General features: G+C 35.7%; 1 protein-coding gene across 1 annotated transcript in view; it reads left to right on the forward strand.

The window, feature by feature from the left end:
- Stpg2 (sperm tail PG-rich repeat containing 2) overlaps positions 1 to 16034 on the forward strand; it is a 432046-nt gene that overhangs the window by 99773 nt on the left and 316239 nt on the right. Inside the window, exon 10 of the mRNA XM_052731729.1 lies at positions 5030 to 5122. Within this exon, the coding sequence (XP_052587689.1) occupies positions 5030 to 5122 (93 nt within the window). The remainder of the gene's footprint in view (positions 1 to 5029; positions 5123 to 16034) is intronic.

The following is a 16034-nucleotide window of genomic DNA, read 5'->3' on the forward strand; positions in this document are numbered from 1 at the left end:
CCATGTGCTCACTTCTTTCTGCATTTTCATGCTTCTGTCTGGAATTGTCTTCTGCCTTACTGAAAAATGGGCAACTTGTGTTTCTCCTTGTCTGGGTCGGCTGAGCTATTGTAGGCTTGGTTTGTTTTAAAAGGTCTGTTTTGTATAAACTTTGAATTTTTGGGGGGGTGTAAATTTTTAGGTTGCTAGTTACTTTCAGCACCGTAATGACATTAGTTGTGTGGCTTCCAGTGAAAAGTGGGTTGTTCTGCATATTGTTTTTCCTGTGAAGTGAGTGGATGTTTTTGTGTCTCTCATTTGTATATTCAGTGTGACTAAGTGTTGCTTTCCTTTCAATACATCTGTCTCAAAATTGCAGAGCTGTTACATCTTGGCTTGCTGTGTGGCGTCAATTTGAAATAATTCTTGTCTGTTGCTTCTTCATATATTTCTTATGCCATATCCTTTCCCACTTCTTGGATCCTAATACATAGGTATGTTGGATTATTCATCATACTCTGAACATCTCTTAGCATATCTCTGTGTTGCACCTTCTTTTCTCCCTCTTCTTGCTTGGGTGTATAAATTTTCTGTTAGGAGAACCTGTGACATTTTAAGTGTTTTTCAAAATGAAACTATTGAATTATTTTTTAAAAAAATTTTCTTTTTTTAATTGAAAAATTCTATTCACACAATATATTCTAATATGATTTCCTCTTCCTTAACTCCTCCCAGACCCTTCCCTTCTCCCCAACCACCCAACTCCATGCCCTTTCTTATTCTTTCTCTTTATGAAGCAAACAAACAGGCAAACAACAACAAAACTTGCCCAAACAAACCAGAATTTAAAAAAAAGCAAAGAAAAAACATAAGGAACACATATACTCAAATACACAATTAATTTCACATATTCTTATTTTCTATTCTAGAATTCTTTCTTTTGTTACCATGGATTGATTGCAAAAACTAATGGGTTTCATTTTGACATTCTCATACATAAATATTATGTACTTGACTATTTTAATTTTTCCCTTTGATCTTCTCCAGTCCCCACTTTGTTACTGATGGTCTCCTTATGCTGCTCCATATAGTTCTTCTCTAATTTCAAGTCTTGTTTTTAAAATAAGTTTAGATTGTACATATGAGAGAAAACAAGCAGCATTTATTTTCATGGGCCTAGCTTGTGAAGCTCAATGAGGTGATCTTCAGTCCTCCCAGATACCTTTCTTACAACCCCTCCAGTGACTCTCACTCTCAAATTGATAATATCTTTCTTTGATTATTATTGTTACACACATATATGTATGTATGTATGTATATATATATATATATATATATATATGCACAAATATTTAAATACAACCTGCCAAGACTAGTTTTGTTATTTGTGTATATATATGGTTTCTAGACTGTCCACTTTGTATTGGACTACTAATACAGGGGCTCATCCTTGGGAGAGGCCAATTCTTCATCTCCCAGCAGTCATTAATTGTCTATAGTTCATTGCTTAGGGCTGGAGCCCTGTGAAATTTTCTCTCTGTGTTAGCTTGTCTATTAATATTGGCATTGCTCCTGTTTTGTTTATGTAGCTATTTCTAGGAGAGCCTGTTCCATAGCCGACTTCCTGATAGTCTAGCTCTGACAATCTTTCTGATCCCTCTTCTGAGATGTTCCCTGGTGTGGCAGGGTCCTGTGCTGTTGTTCCCTTTGGGGGAGGGGACCAAGTAGGCTTAGAGTCAATGACACAGACTCTGGGATAATGTTGAAACAACAAGCTCAGTTTATTCAGGAAGAGGCAAGTCTTATATACCGTCCACCCCACCTTGGGAGGAGGTCTGATGAATATGCATCTGCTGGTGTGATATGGCTGCCTCTTATTGGTCCAGATCATCTCCAGATTATGTGTCAGCTGCTGTTGCTAAGACCCTTAGGCAGACCCAGGTTGGCTCTCTGAAAGTCTCTCTTTTTTTTTTTTTTAACTGGTTTGGGCCATCTGACCCTCAAGCCTGTTAGGGATGAGTCATCCCACACCCTGTACCATACATTCAGGCCCTGTGATGCATTCATTGGTGCTTGGCTCCTGTAATCCATTTTCTATAGGGGCTTCTATTTGCTGTAAAGAGAAGCTTCTTCATGAAGTGTGGTAGTTATGTTTATCTGTGGATATAAAGATAAGATTTAGAATGCAGTAAGGAATTATGGAGGTATGTTAAAGTGGTAGTAGTTGATTCTTTCCTATAAATTCACTAGCCCTGGGAGTTGGCTAGGTTCTAATTCCAGTCATGGTTTCCCCAATGTTGAGTAGGTCTTACATCCAATTAGACAGCTGTTGGTTACTACCAGTATATGTGTGCCACTGACTGCATTTTTGGATGTCTTGCCATGCTGGCCAGTGCTGTGGTTCATAGGTGTGGCATCTGGGTAGGACTATGAATTATTTTCCTCCCTTCATAACTTGCATAGTATTTTCTGGTACCATGGAAGCTGGACTGAAGGAAGGAGGCTTTCAGGTATCCAGCTTGAATCCCAGTTTTGTGTCCTAAGTGAGTGGTGTCTTCACATTAGGGGCTTACCCTCAACTTCCAAGAAGCAACCAAAAGCTACATCAACAGGGTATATTGTTTTGGGAGTCATTGTTTAACAATTAAATAGTATTTCTTATGCTTGGTATTGGAGTTTTTGTTAATCTATGGTTCTTGTGGGGGACATTGTGAGCTCAAGCACATATTCCATATTCATCTGTTGGTGGTTACTTTGGATGACTCCATAACTCGAATATTTGACTGCAATAAATGTATCAGTACTTCTGTTGGTATTCTGACTATGATTCGTTTGGATCTAGTCCTAGGAGTGTATACCAGTAGGTGGATCATATGGAAATTGATTTTAATTATGTGAAAGAGTCTTGATGGTGATTTTCATAGTGGCCATATTAGTTTATTCTCTCAATAATAGTTTATAAAGCTTCTTTATTTTTTGTTTACATCCTCACCAGCATTTGTTGTTGTCTGATTTCTTCTTTAAAAGGTTTTATTCTATTTAACTCCTTGTTGAACATTCTTCATGTATTTACTGATCATTTAAGCTTCATCTTTAATTTTCCTTTTATTTAATGAATGATTTGAGGAGCATTGCTGTTAGTAGTTCTTCTCTAAGGTTCTGGAAGAATTTAGTAGTGATTTTGTCTGGCCTACAATTTTTTTTTAAGTTGGGAAACTCTTCCTTAGTGCTTCAGTTTGCCCTAGTGTAAAGTATTTGTTGGAAACAGGTACCTCCAACTTTCCCCAGTTTTAGTGGAAATATTTTAACTTTGTCCTTGTTTTCTCTCATGTTGGGTTTAAGTTTGCCATATATAGTTTTTATTGTCATGAAGTATGTTCCTCTGTTTTCATTTTTTTGAGAGCCTTTATCACTATACTGTTAGTTTTTTGTCATTTTGACACTAAAATTGGGTTTATTGCTAGAACTAACCTCAGCATTTTGGCTAAAGGAGCAGAGAGTTTTACAGAGAGAGCATGTAAGGATAGATTTAACTTCTTAGTAAATTAACATTAACCATAAAATGAATAAAGAAATAGATATATCAGACCATACCATTACCTACTATGTGTCAAATGCTGAAATACTAAATACAAATATGAAGTTATGAAATGAAAACATTGAGGTCCATAAAGATGAGATATAAACCTTTATCTCTTTTGTATAAATATAGAATGTTGCAACTGTGTATACAGTTTAAATGAATACAGATGAATAAATTAGATTAAATTGGAAACAGTATTTCACAGAGATTAATTAATTGTAAATTAAAATTGTAGACTACCTGCTTCTAGCCTATTAATTTACATCTTCAGTGCATGTGAGGGTTTATCATATTAAAAGAGTATTGATCACTTTACTTAGAAAACATATTAGTTCAGAACTGCAGATAATTGAGTTAAAATTTTAGCTACTATGTTTCATGTATTAATAATAAAGTGTTAACAAACAATGCTATATTACTGAACATATAAATTATAATTGTATATTGTTGAGATTAGAACATACTGGTTGTGATATTGAAAAGTGATTGATATCTAAATGTTTGAGTATAGCTAAAATTCATTCTAATATGTTCACTTTGTTACTTTATTTATTCATTTATTTGTTTGTTTTTTGAGACAGGGTTTCTCTGTGTAGTTTTGGTGTCTGTTCTGGAACTTGGTCGGTAGACCAGGCTTGCCTCGAACTCACAGATATCCACCTGCCCTTGCATCCCAAATGCTGGGATTAAAGACATGTACCACCACACTTAGCTTGTTATTTTTAATTTTTGAAGCTATAATACAAGTACACATTTCTACCATCATTTACTTCTTCCAGACTCTCTCATGCATCCCTACTTGCTCTCTTTCAAATCCATGGTCTCATTTTTCAATAATTGTTGTTACATGCATATTTGTATATGCAAATACATTTTTAAATATGTATGAACAACCTGCTCAATCTATTTAATGTTACTTGTATGTTTTTCTTTTCAGGTCTGATCATTTGTTATTATATAACCAATTGATGTGCTTTTCACTAGAAGCTAGTATTTCTCTTGCTCTCAGTATTCCTTAATGCTTGTAATTCTTAGTGTATGTTTGAGGACTATGTACTTTTCCCTACCCACACTAGTATGTCTGCTGTTGTGGCCCTTGTTCAGCTCATGTTTAGGCAGCAATGCTGGTGAGACATCATTGGTGTCGCTTCAGACATTCCCAGGAGACACAACTTCATGGTAGCCTCCCTTATGTATTTAAATAACGTATAAGGATCCATTATACTTAACTAAAGGCTTTATAATCAACTATTTCCATTGTATTAATTCATTGACTGTAAGGTTTTTACTTATATATCCTATGTAAAAAAGTTAATTTTGAATGTTTGTCTACTTCTGTTAATGGGGCAATAATATTTCCAAGCTTCACTTATTGAAACTTATTGTTTCTAGTGCTAATTACATAGATAAAATAATTTATATACTCTTTTAACTCTTAGTTTCAACATTTTTTTTTGGAATTCACAGGTTGGTAGACTTCTTGATGAATTACCTAACTTGACTAATCAAAACGCCGCTTTCTTGTCAAGAACAGAAAGAGCTCCAGTAGTACCAGATACGGTAAGAAGGCTCCTATAATCAAATTTACTTGTAGTTTTAGAAATGGAGCAGACTGTGCAACATAGAGACTTAGATAAGGACCTCAATAACCTGCTCTAATGTGTTTGACTAGCTTAGTGCTCCTACTTTTAGCAAAAGTACACATTGCTGTAAGAGACCATGTTACATGGATTTGTAGAGTCAGAGGACATTATTATCAGGTCATACATGAAAGCTGAACTTAACGTGTTGAATTTGAAATAAAAAGTTCACTTTAGATTCAACTCAGTTTACTCATAATGCATTTCCCCTGTATAATTTAATTCCATTTTAAAATATAAGACTCATCAGTGATTCTTTAGTCCTGTTAGCTCATACTTCAAACTGTATTTATTTGAATTTTTCTAACAATTACCAACTTTACAAATAGCTTATACTGGATAAATGGAAGAAGTACAGCAAAATAAACTTAAAAATGAAGTTGGCTATTTTATTCAGATTGAATTTATTAAAAAGTTCTCAAAATAACACAGTTAAAAAGTTAGATCAATTAATAGTGTTGCTATGGTCTGGTCTGAATGCTTGTGTGAGTTTGAATTCATATGCTGACATCCGAGTTCCCAAAATGTTCACATTAGATGAGACTTACTGGGAGGTGATTAAGTCAAGGGTAGGAGCTTCTTGGCCTTTCCAGGATATTAAACCCAAGAGAAGCTGCCATTTGTGGGAGGCAAGCCATGTCACTTGCTAAACCTGTTTGTGCCTTGATATTGTCCTTTCCAGCCTCAGAACAGGGAGAAATAAATTTCTGTAGCTTATAGTATTTTATTGCATTTCAAACTAAGACAGGTGTTACAGTGTAACTATATATATAAAATCATCATTCAAATATTGTAGAAATCAGACCATCTTTAATATATATTATTGATGACAAATTGGCAAAATAGGATCATCAACCAGCATTAAAAAATATGAGTAAATACCTGAGGCAGCTGAGATCAAACTGCTAAGTCAGAGATGGGTGAGTTAATTTAGAATCTTTTTAGCAACAAAGTAACAGGTTCAAGAACAGGGTGAATGACGTTAAGGAGGAAGCAAGAACAGTAATAATTACTGTAGTGGTGAATTTTTAGAATATAATAGGAATTTAGTGAAATTCAGAAATGAATTTTTTCAGGCATTTATTGGCAATCTGAGATAGGATCATAATTAACATCAGATTCTATGAAATTGTTATGTAATTATGGATTCAAAATATGGTCCTGTCCCTTTATGAAGAGCAATAAGAGGTCAGTGGCTGCTGAGAGGGAGAATTGGTTGCCTCCAAGGGACAAACTCCCACAAAGATTGTCTAATCCTAAGTGGTCAGCTCTAAACACATGCACATACATGCAAAGCCTACCAAACTCAGCAGGTTATATATTCATGTGTACGCATACATACATATTAATAGACATGTAAAATAATAATTATAGAAGAGGTCATGAATTTAGGAGTGGAAGAAAGGAGCTGGAGAAGAGTAAGAGGTAGGAGAGATATAGATGCAGCGCTCATGTACAAAATTCTCAAAAAATACTATTAAAAAAAGACAATTTAGAATTGTCTAGTGGCTTCTTGAGCTGTGGGTGATTTTCTGTAGTTGTTCGGTGAGTAAGCCATCCCAATAGCTCATTTCCTCTTGTGGCGAGTTCCAGGACTGAGCTGTTCTTCAGTGTTCATTGTCATATATACATGGGATCCACAGAGAAACATGCCAAAAGGAATTTGTGACTGAAATGAAGACTTTGCTTCTAATGCCTTTAGAATTGTGTCATAATGTTGCAGGCAGTGGGGACAAACCCGTGATGTTCCTAAGGCACTGCAGGAGTGCGCATGTGCGCTTTGCTGTGTGGAGAAAGACGCTGAAGCTGAGGGTTATTTTCTCCTCACCACGCTCATGTCGTTGTTTGCCTTTCTTTGTAGATGGGGACTTCTTTTTAGTATGGTCTTACATTTTTTAAAATTTCTTTTATTTTTTTAAATTTAATATAATTATACCATTTCTCCCTTCCTGTTCCTCCTTCCAAACCTTCCCATATCCCCCTTCTTGTTCTCTTTCAAAATCATGGCCTTCTTTTTCATTAATTGTTATATACATCTATGCATCTATATAAGCATATGCATTCCTAAATATATAAATATAACCAACTTAGCTTGTATGTATGTTTTACATTTGTTATTTATATATTTATGTGTGTGTGTGTGTGTGTGTGTGTGTGTGTGCGCGCGCGCGCGCACGAGCATGTACTCATGTGTGCCACAGTGCATTTGGAGGTCAAGAACAATTAGAGAGAATTAGTTCCCTCTTTCCATTCTGTGGGTTCTGGGATACTGAACTCAGTTTTTCATGATGGACCTCCTTTCCAGCCACTTAGAGTTGTCTTTTCAGGTATCAAATACTTACCAGTAAAACATTGAACATAAAGGAAATTTCTCTTTAGTCAAGAAACATTGTTCTTAAAAACTGCTTTCTATAAATGACAATACCATGGGAATAAATGCATATATAATGAAAGATACAAATTACTACTCTAAAAACAGATTTGAAATAACCTCTCACATGTCTGAAACAATGGGATTCATTGTGCAATTTTCACTTCAAAATAAAAATATTAGAATTTACTCTCTCTATATGCACACACACACACATATATATGTATGTATATACACATATACATATATGAAACAAGAGGATATATTATTTTAAATTTTCAAGTAGTTTTGGATAAACATACAAAAATCTCTTAGACTTTTGGTTTCAAATAAAAGACAACTAATATGCATGCATCTCTTTCTTGTATAAAGTCCCAGTGAAATACTTGCTGTTTTTAAAAAATACAAACTTTAGTTTAATGCAGTAAAAGGCAGCTATTAGGTAATGCAAAACTAGAATACAAGAGATGACAGGACCATTTGTTGCAAAAAATGTATAATTATCCCAAGGTGAGTAAAAATATGAATTTTTAATATGAGGACCCCACTAAAATGCCAACAAACATGGGATTCAAGGCCTGTGCTCTCTGTACATTCTTATTCATTTTCAGATGAACATAAATTAAAAAAATACACTTAAAGCTGCCACAGAGGAATGTAACTGGCCATTCACAGAGAGATGGGAAACACATTGAGAACAGTGGTTGTGCCACAGTGTTAGTAATGTTTAGAGCTTAGAGAAAATAGAGGGATGCATTTGGTGATTTCTGGGAGGAAATAATTTTGGATATAGAATTTTCCCTCTACTTGAAATTTCAATGAAGTGAACAAATAATATGATTTTCTGTAGCCAGGTTTTTGTTTGGACCACGAGCTCACAAAAAATGACAGAGACTTATTATTAATTATGAAAGCTCAGCCTATAGCTTAGGCATATTTCTAACTAGCCCTTATAACTTAAATTACTCATTTCTATTTATCTACATGCTGCCATGTGGCTTGTGCCATTTACCTCTCTTCCTGCATATCTTGCTCCCTCTGTGACCAGCTGGTAACTCCACCTTTCTGCAGGCAGAGTTTTCCTGTCCTGAACATCTTCTTTCAAATAACCAGCAGCTGCTTCCCAAATAACTGACTCAGAGAGACTTAATATAAATTATAAATGATTGGCCAATAGCTTGGCCTTGTTCCACCTAACTCATATTTAAATTAACCTATATTTCTTATGTATGCTTTGGCAAAGGCTTGATACTTTTTCTCAATTCAGCATGCTCATCTTGTTTTTTCCTGAATCTGCTGTTGACTCCTCTGACTCCACCCTCCCTCTCCTGAGTATCCTCTTAGTCTGGTTTTCCTGCCTAACCTCCTCCTGCCCGGCTATAGGTCAATGAGCTCTTTATTAGCCAAAGAGAATAATACATATTAATAGTGTACAAAAAGATTGTTCCACAGCACATTTCTTCTCCCCTGAGCTCTCTGTGTCTAGAAGTTCCTGCTATACCTCCTGCCTAGCAATTGACTCTTTAGCTTTTTATTAAACCATCATAGTGACATATCTTTACATAACATAATCAAATATCTCACAAAAATTTTCTAGCGTACTAGAGCACAGTAAGTTTAGTATCTTTATATGCCCATGGATGGAGTTGATCTAGTAAAAAATTAAGAAAAGAGAAAAGAGGAAATTAAAGAAGGGTGATGTGAGCACAGAGACAAGTAACTGAGCATTTCCTGCATAAAATGAGGAAAAGTGAAAACAAATTTAAAGACAAGTGTATATTAGCTGGTGTGTGAATTATATATACATCTAGAGGCATGGAGACAGATTTTGTTCACTTTTTTGTGTTTAGTTATACTACTTGGTTCTATACAGAACAATAATAACTAAATGAACCTATTATAGATCAGAAAACTGAATTAGAATTAAAGATGGAATTCAAACATTAGAAACTTAACTACTACTACTAAAAATAACAAAATCAAGTGGTTGAGAGGCAGAGAATGTGCCAAGTTTCTCATTTCGTAGTGCAGTGTATGGATATAAGAAATGGAACAACCACTGTTAGGCATGATTTTAACATGTAATGATTAGTGCAAAGAACAAACAAAACCCCACATAGTAAACAAAAGAAAACCCTCAAAGACCCAGTTACTGTTAAAAGGAGTTATTTGTTAGAATGGAGCCAGGGGGATGTGAAAGGAGGCATATTTTATAATTTAGCTTAGACTCTATGTGTGACTTGAATTTTATTTATGAAGTGAATATATTTTAAAATAGAAGTATAAATTGTACTCATGTGGTTGAATATACATTTAGACTAGTATGCAGATATACTGAATCTCACTTGACTCCTTCTCTGAAAACAAAAATTCTGAATAAAATGAAAACAGAACATATTCATGGGCTCTTTCAAGAGCTGAAATGAAAGGATCACCCAGGCCAAAGGCTAAATTCAGGAGGATGGAAAATGGCAAGCTGAGCTCTGAGGCTGACTTCACCCCAGGCATTTGTCCAAGCACATGAGCTTCAGCTTTCATTTTATAGGCTCAGAAATCTCCTTGAGATAAAGTGACGTCTTAGATACTCTTGATGGGAAATCTCAAAGAAAATTCATCAATACATTAAAACTCTAATGCAGTTTTAGGAGGAAAATGCACATATATCTATGTTTCCTATCCACTCAAGGATTTAAAGGATGGTTGCTTATCATGAATCTTTTGGTTTTCATTCTGTGATAGAAGGATTGCCCCTGAGAATATGTTATATTTCATTTATTTAATGAGATGAATTATTCAAAACATTAAATACTTGTCTTCCACAGACATTAATGAAATTGAGTTTATTAATATCAACAAGACCTAATACTTACTTAGTGTTTAATTCATGCTGTACATCATTTCAGATGATACTAACTAATTTGAATACCATAATTATGGTCATCTTTTAATGAGAAAATCAAGGCAGAGTTTAAAAGGGAGAGCCCAAATTTAAACAGAGACAGTTTAGTGACAAAAGCCACCTTGAGGTTTTCATGGAATTTTCCTGTGAATTTAAAAAATCATTTTGATCAAAATAAATCCAGCAAAGGTGTGATTTCTGTGATCTACAACAAGAGCTGTCCAAGTGTGAGTGTCTTAGGGATGTAAGGGCTTCTCACTTGCTGTTGGTCAGTGGAAACAGACAGAGGAGTCAGGCACCAGCCATATTACTGAAGTTAATTTTGCTCTAATTGTTGAGAGACTGGAAGTTGAGCAGTATAAATTCAGTAGAGAAGTCATAGGAAGAGTTTCATATACTTTCTTAGGTCAGTTTGTATCTCAGAAAGGACCATGATTTGGGGATAACTGGTATCAAATTTATAAGATTCATAATAATAATGTTTAAAATGAAAAAAAAAACCCTTGGAATTTATTAAAATAACTTCTTGAAAAATTTTACTGTACTTAAAAAATTTACATTTTATCCCATGTTCTTTATTATGTATGTGTGTGTTGGTGGTGGTGGGGACCATGTCATGGTACACCTGTGAAGGTCACAGACAATTTGTAGAAGTTGCTTTTCTCCTTCCAGCATGAGGGCTCTGGGAATTGAACTCCAATTTTCAGACTTGGCATTGTGACAACTAGTTCTATGTAAACTTGATACAAGTTATAGTCATCTGAGGCTAGCTGAACTTGGTAGTGTAAGAGTCATCCAGGTGGTACTAGTTTTGAAGGCATGAAGATGTCACTGAGACAGCTGAGGCTTGGCACTGTGAGAGGCCAGGAGAGGCCACTGATGAAGGTGGTGGATCAATAGCAGTTGAAGGCCCAGGATTAAGGGGTCATGCAGAGAAGCTGAGGCTTGGCAACATGCAGACATTTCAGAAGAGGCTATTGGTAAAAGTGCAGCTTATTTCAGCAGAAGAGCCCAGCTGAAGATGCTTGGAGATGCTCATACTTTGGGACAACCACCAAAAACAGCAGTAGTGGTAGAGTGGAGCCAGCTGGATCCTAGAAGTTAAGCTCTGTGTGCTGCAGAGGGTGGAGCCAGAGAAAAGACCCAGGCCCTTTGGAGGAGCCCAGAAGACTGAGTGAATCCCAGAAAATGGACATTATTTACACTGTTGGAGTTTGGTTTTGCTTTGTTCAGATTGTGATCATATCCTGGTTCTTTCTTCTTGAAGTAATAAAGTATTTAATTTATTTTTGATTTCCCTGGAGCCCACAGTTGAGAGACTTTAAGCTTTAAAGCAAAAAGAGAAATTTTGGGGTTTTGATTTTAAAAGAGACCTGATAATTTTAATGAGACATCTTTTAAAGTGTTTGAATATGTAAGGCTGTGGTACCTTTTAATTTTGTAAAACGTTTTATATTGTGATGTCTTTATTAATGTGTAATCTTGGGAATGAACAAGAAAGGAAAGGTTGTGGCTCAACAGATGTGTTGTGTGTCAGGCTGACAAGAGGTCAGTTGTACTGGCTAGTGGTATGTCAACTTGACACAGCTATAGTCATCTGAGATAAGGGAACCCCAATTGAGACAGTGCTTTTAAGATGAAGCTGTAGTCAAGCCTGTAGAGCATTTTCTTAAATTAGTGTTTGATGGGGGAGGGCCCAGCTCATTGTGGGTGGGGCCACCCCTGAGCTAAGGTTCTTGAGTTCTATAAGAAAGCAGGCTGATAAAGCCATAGAGTGTAAGCCAGTAGGCAGCACCCTTCAGTGGCCTCTGCATCAGCTTTTGCCTCCAGGTTCCTGCCCTGCTTGAGTTCCTGTCTTGAGTTTATTCCATGATGAACAGTGATGTGGAAGTGTAAGCCAAATCAACCCTTTCACCACACATTGTTTCTGGTCATGGTGCTTCATTACAGCAATAGTAACCCTGACAAAGAAACCCACTAAGGTATCTTGCTGGTTTAATCACTTGATAAACACTTGTAATATAGAAACAATGTAAGGGAATAGTGAAAATAATTTTCATTAGTATATTAATTTTGTGTTACTTTAATATCCTGTACTAGATATTCTGGATATCATCTGTGACTATATTCAAGCTTAGGAATGTAAATGCCAGTGATGGTTTATATACTTATCTTTCCACATAGTTATACTAACATGAATGTATTTATTGAAATAGTCTTAGAGTTTCATGTTTTAAACAAATTACTACTTAGAAAAAATCATAGGGGAGAGGAATAAATCCAATATAGTGTTTTGTTTGAAACTCATAATGATGCAAAAGGTTACATAGCTCAAGAGAAACGGTTTGCTCCAATATGAGCAGCTTGGCACCCACTGTCAGTCATAGACCCCACCTTTAATATTTTCAATACATGCTTAGCCTCTCTTGACTTATGTGTTTGTCATATGCTAAAATGAAATAATCACACATGTGCATACTCATCCATAATAAATGTGCTTGCTTCTCAAAAAGTTTTGAGAACGAAGCTGTGGATTAAGAATAAAACTTTTCTAATCTCAGCTGTACCTTCTAGCAACTTGAGTTTAGGCAACTTTGTCAGTCTGTTTCCTTATTGAGCCTATCGTGGTAAGAATTAAGGGGATTCTTTTACTGCTATTCATAGTGCAAGTGAGTTGGTTGTAAAACTTTCAAATGGTAGACTTGTGGTTAAGAACTAAGTCAATATCATGCCTATACTTTCTTCTTATCACTCCATAATGTTAATGAAGAACATACTGAAATATGACACTATTTTTTCATACTTCCTTTTAAGTGAAATTGCTCCTTTCTTTTGTAGTTTGGGGCACTATGTCTTAATGGTAAAGGAATGAGAAGAAAATATGCTTAGTATGAACTTTTCAAACATTTCTTACAGCTCATTTCAGAGACATTATTTGTGTGTATGGTACAGACAAGACTTATTAAGGCTGTGTATCAAAGAATTGTCTAAGTTTTTTTAATTTCCAGAAGCTCACCTTTAAGTATTCTCAAACAGGAGGTCAGATAAAAGTTGTAGTGTTTGGTTTAATTATCACTGAACAGTAAAATAACACAAAACCTTACTAGAAAGAAACAACACTGTTTATTATATGGTCCTATGTTTGTTGGTGAATTAGACATGCTCATCTCTGGCTGTAGCTTTGTTGGGGAAACTGCTTTATACTCACATTCAATGGGGGGGCTCTTGGGAACAGAAGGACAGCTGAGGTATGCTCTTGTCATTGTGATGACAGAGTACCAAGGGCATTGCTATAAGAAGGGGAGTAAGACATTGCAGGATATATGGACAAAAAACCTTTCCTATAATGAAGAGCAGAGAAGCATAGAGGAGGGAGAATGTTGAGATCCAAGAGTAAGGCCTGTTTTATGCTCCAAAAAATGTGGGTGATCCTGGAAAGACTGGGCATTGGGAATAGCGGTAGCTCATCAGAGGCTCTGTTGTAATATTGACAAGAATGATGGTGAGTAATGCTTCAGGTTTCTATGTGACCCTTTGGAAGGTGTTTGAGTAATAACTGCCTTTCCTGCTAAAGACAAATGGTATAGTGGTACTTTTTAGCAGCAAGAACCAGGGAGTACTAAAAAGACAAAACCTACGTTTTTCTGAAGATAATGTAATATGAGGAATTATGAATAATAGATAATTGAAAAGGCAAATAACATTGACTCATTGTGGGGACAGCAACACAGAAACTGCGATCATTTCTAGATATTGAGGAACAAAAGGAACCAGGGCAGAAGTACTTAAGCTTGGAAAGCTCTGAATTCTACTTTAGACCTCTGCAAAATGGTCCCAGTTAGTTGGTAATAGTGTCTTAGAGCTCAGAATAAAATTATCTTGGCCTGTGACATAGATCATAAGGATCTGGGGACAGTACAGAAACAGACAATTTCAGTGGAACTAGTCTATGAAATTGGAATTATTCTAAAGCCTGTATTCACTGCCCTCACCTTCTTGATTCCTTCTGTCTTCTACTAGAACACACACACACACACACACACACACACACACACACACACACACACACACTTACGTTTTTCTTTATTAGATTCTGATATCCTTTTTAGGTTTGCTTTGCCGGTTGGTTGGTTTGCTGGTTATCTTACTGTACTCTAAGAAGTGGTGCAGAATATATTACTTCGGGACAACAGGAAAAGTAAAGGATTTTAGACACACTATTTCTGATGTACTGAGAAAGGCACCAATCACAGTATACTTGCACATGTCGTATACTTCCATTTTAAAGTCTCTATAACATTTTTACTTAACTATATAATGTCATTAGTTCATAAAGTAGTTTTCAAAAGCCAATAAATAGCCATGTAGTTTCCATCCTTATTAAGATTTAGAACTAATACTGAAGACACTAGTCTGAGAGGTATAATAGCCATGTAGTTTCCATCCTTATTAAGATTTAGAACTAATACTGAAGACACTAGTCTGAGAGGTATGATGACAAGCCTCATTCTAAATTCCTTCTTCCTATTGGACACCCATCAATACTTAATATAGTGAAGAGAATAGAATAACCCAATTATGTACTAGTTTTATAAACTGAAGCTTTATATCACTTTTATTTAGATTATATAATTCTCACATAAATAATAAATTTATGAAGAACTCATTATGGTTTTATTCTTTGGCTGATGAAAATTTTTTGCTCTTTCATGTGTTTTGAGAATGAAAACTGTCCATATTTTGAAGGTGTTACACTAATTCAAAGTGAATAACAGATGACATATATTCTACGTAGTATCAGAGACTTAAATTATACTGTAGTCATGGCATCTATTCCAGTCTGATTCCCACATCTGTGCTAACCAGTCAGTTTTTGTAGACTGTGTGGGAGTTAAAAGGACAGTGTGTTTAAAACGACTTCCAGATGATTAGTTCAGACCTTGGACTTTCTCTTTAATGTCCTTGATGCCAGGATAACTGTATCTGTCACCCCTTTACTTGGTATTAGATGGTATTAATGCCATTAAAATCTCTTTTCAAGAATGCCTGATTAATGAAACATGACATTTAGAAGTTGACTTTAAATGTCTAATTTCCTTATCCAAGATGAACTTACTCATAAGAAATTAACTTTATCTCAGAATATTTGAGCATTAGGAATTCATTTATCTTTTCAAAATTATCTTTAATGATAAGAAACAAATGCTATGAGCTCAAGCACACAGGCAATAAATGTAGAAACCGATTCCTATAGTTAAAGTGAGATTGGTAGACAAATAAAATTCTATAGGTGAAAAGAAAGCAGAATCCAGAGAATTGAGGAGGAATATCAAAAGAGAAAGAATGAGATGTGCTCACGTTAAAAGTTTGTGTGTAAAATGGCACAAGAAGCACACAGCAGAAGCATGCTGGAAAACTGCAGCTCTGGGAAGAGCTGCTGCTTCTGTGGTGAGGGGACTGTAGGGGACGGTAGGGGACGGTAGGGGACGGTAGGGGACGGTAGGGGACGGTAGGGGACAGTAGGGGACGGTAGGTAGAAGCTCTGGCCCCCCTGTGCACACA

Source organism: Peromyscus californicus, unplaced genomic scaffold (assembly GCF_007827085.1).
Source record: "Peromyscus californicus insignis strain IS unplaced genomic scaffold, ASM782708v3 Scaffold_9__1_contigs__length_137607984, whole genome shotgun sequence".
NCBI lineage: Eukaryota > Metazoa > Chordata > Mammalia > Rodentia > Cricetidae > Peromyscus > Peromyscus californicus.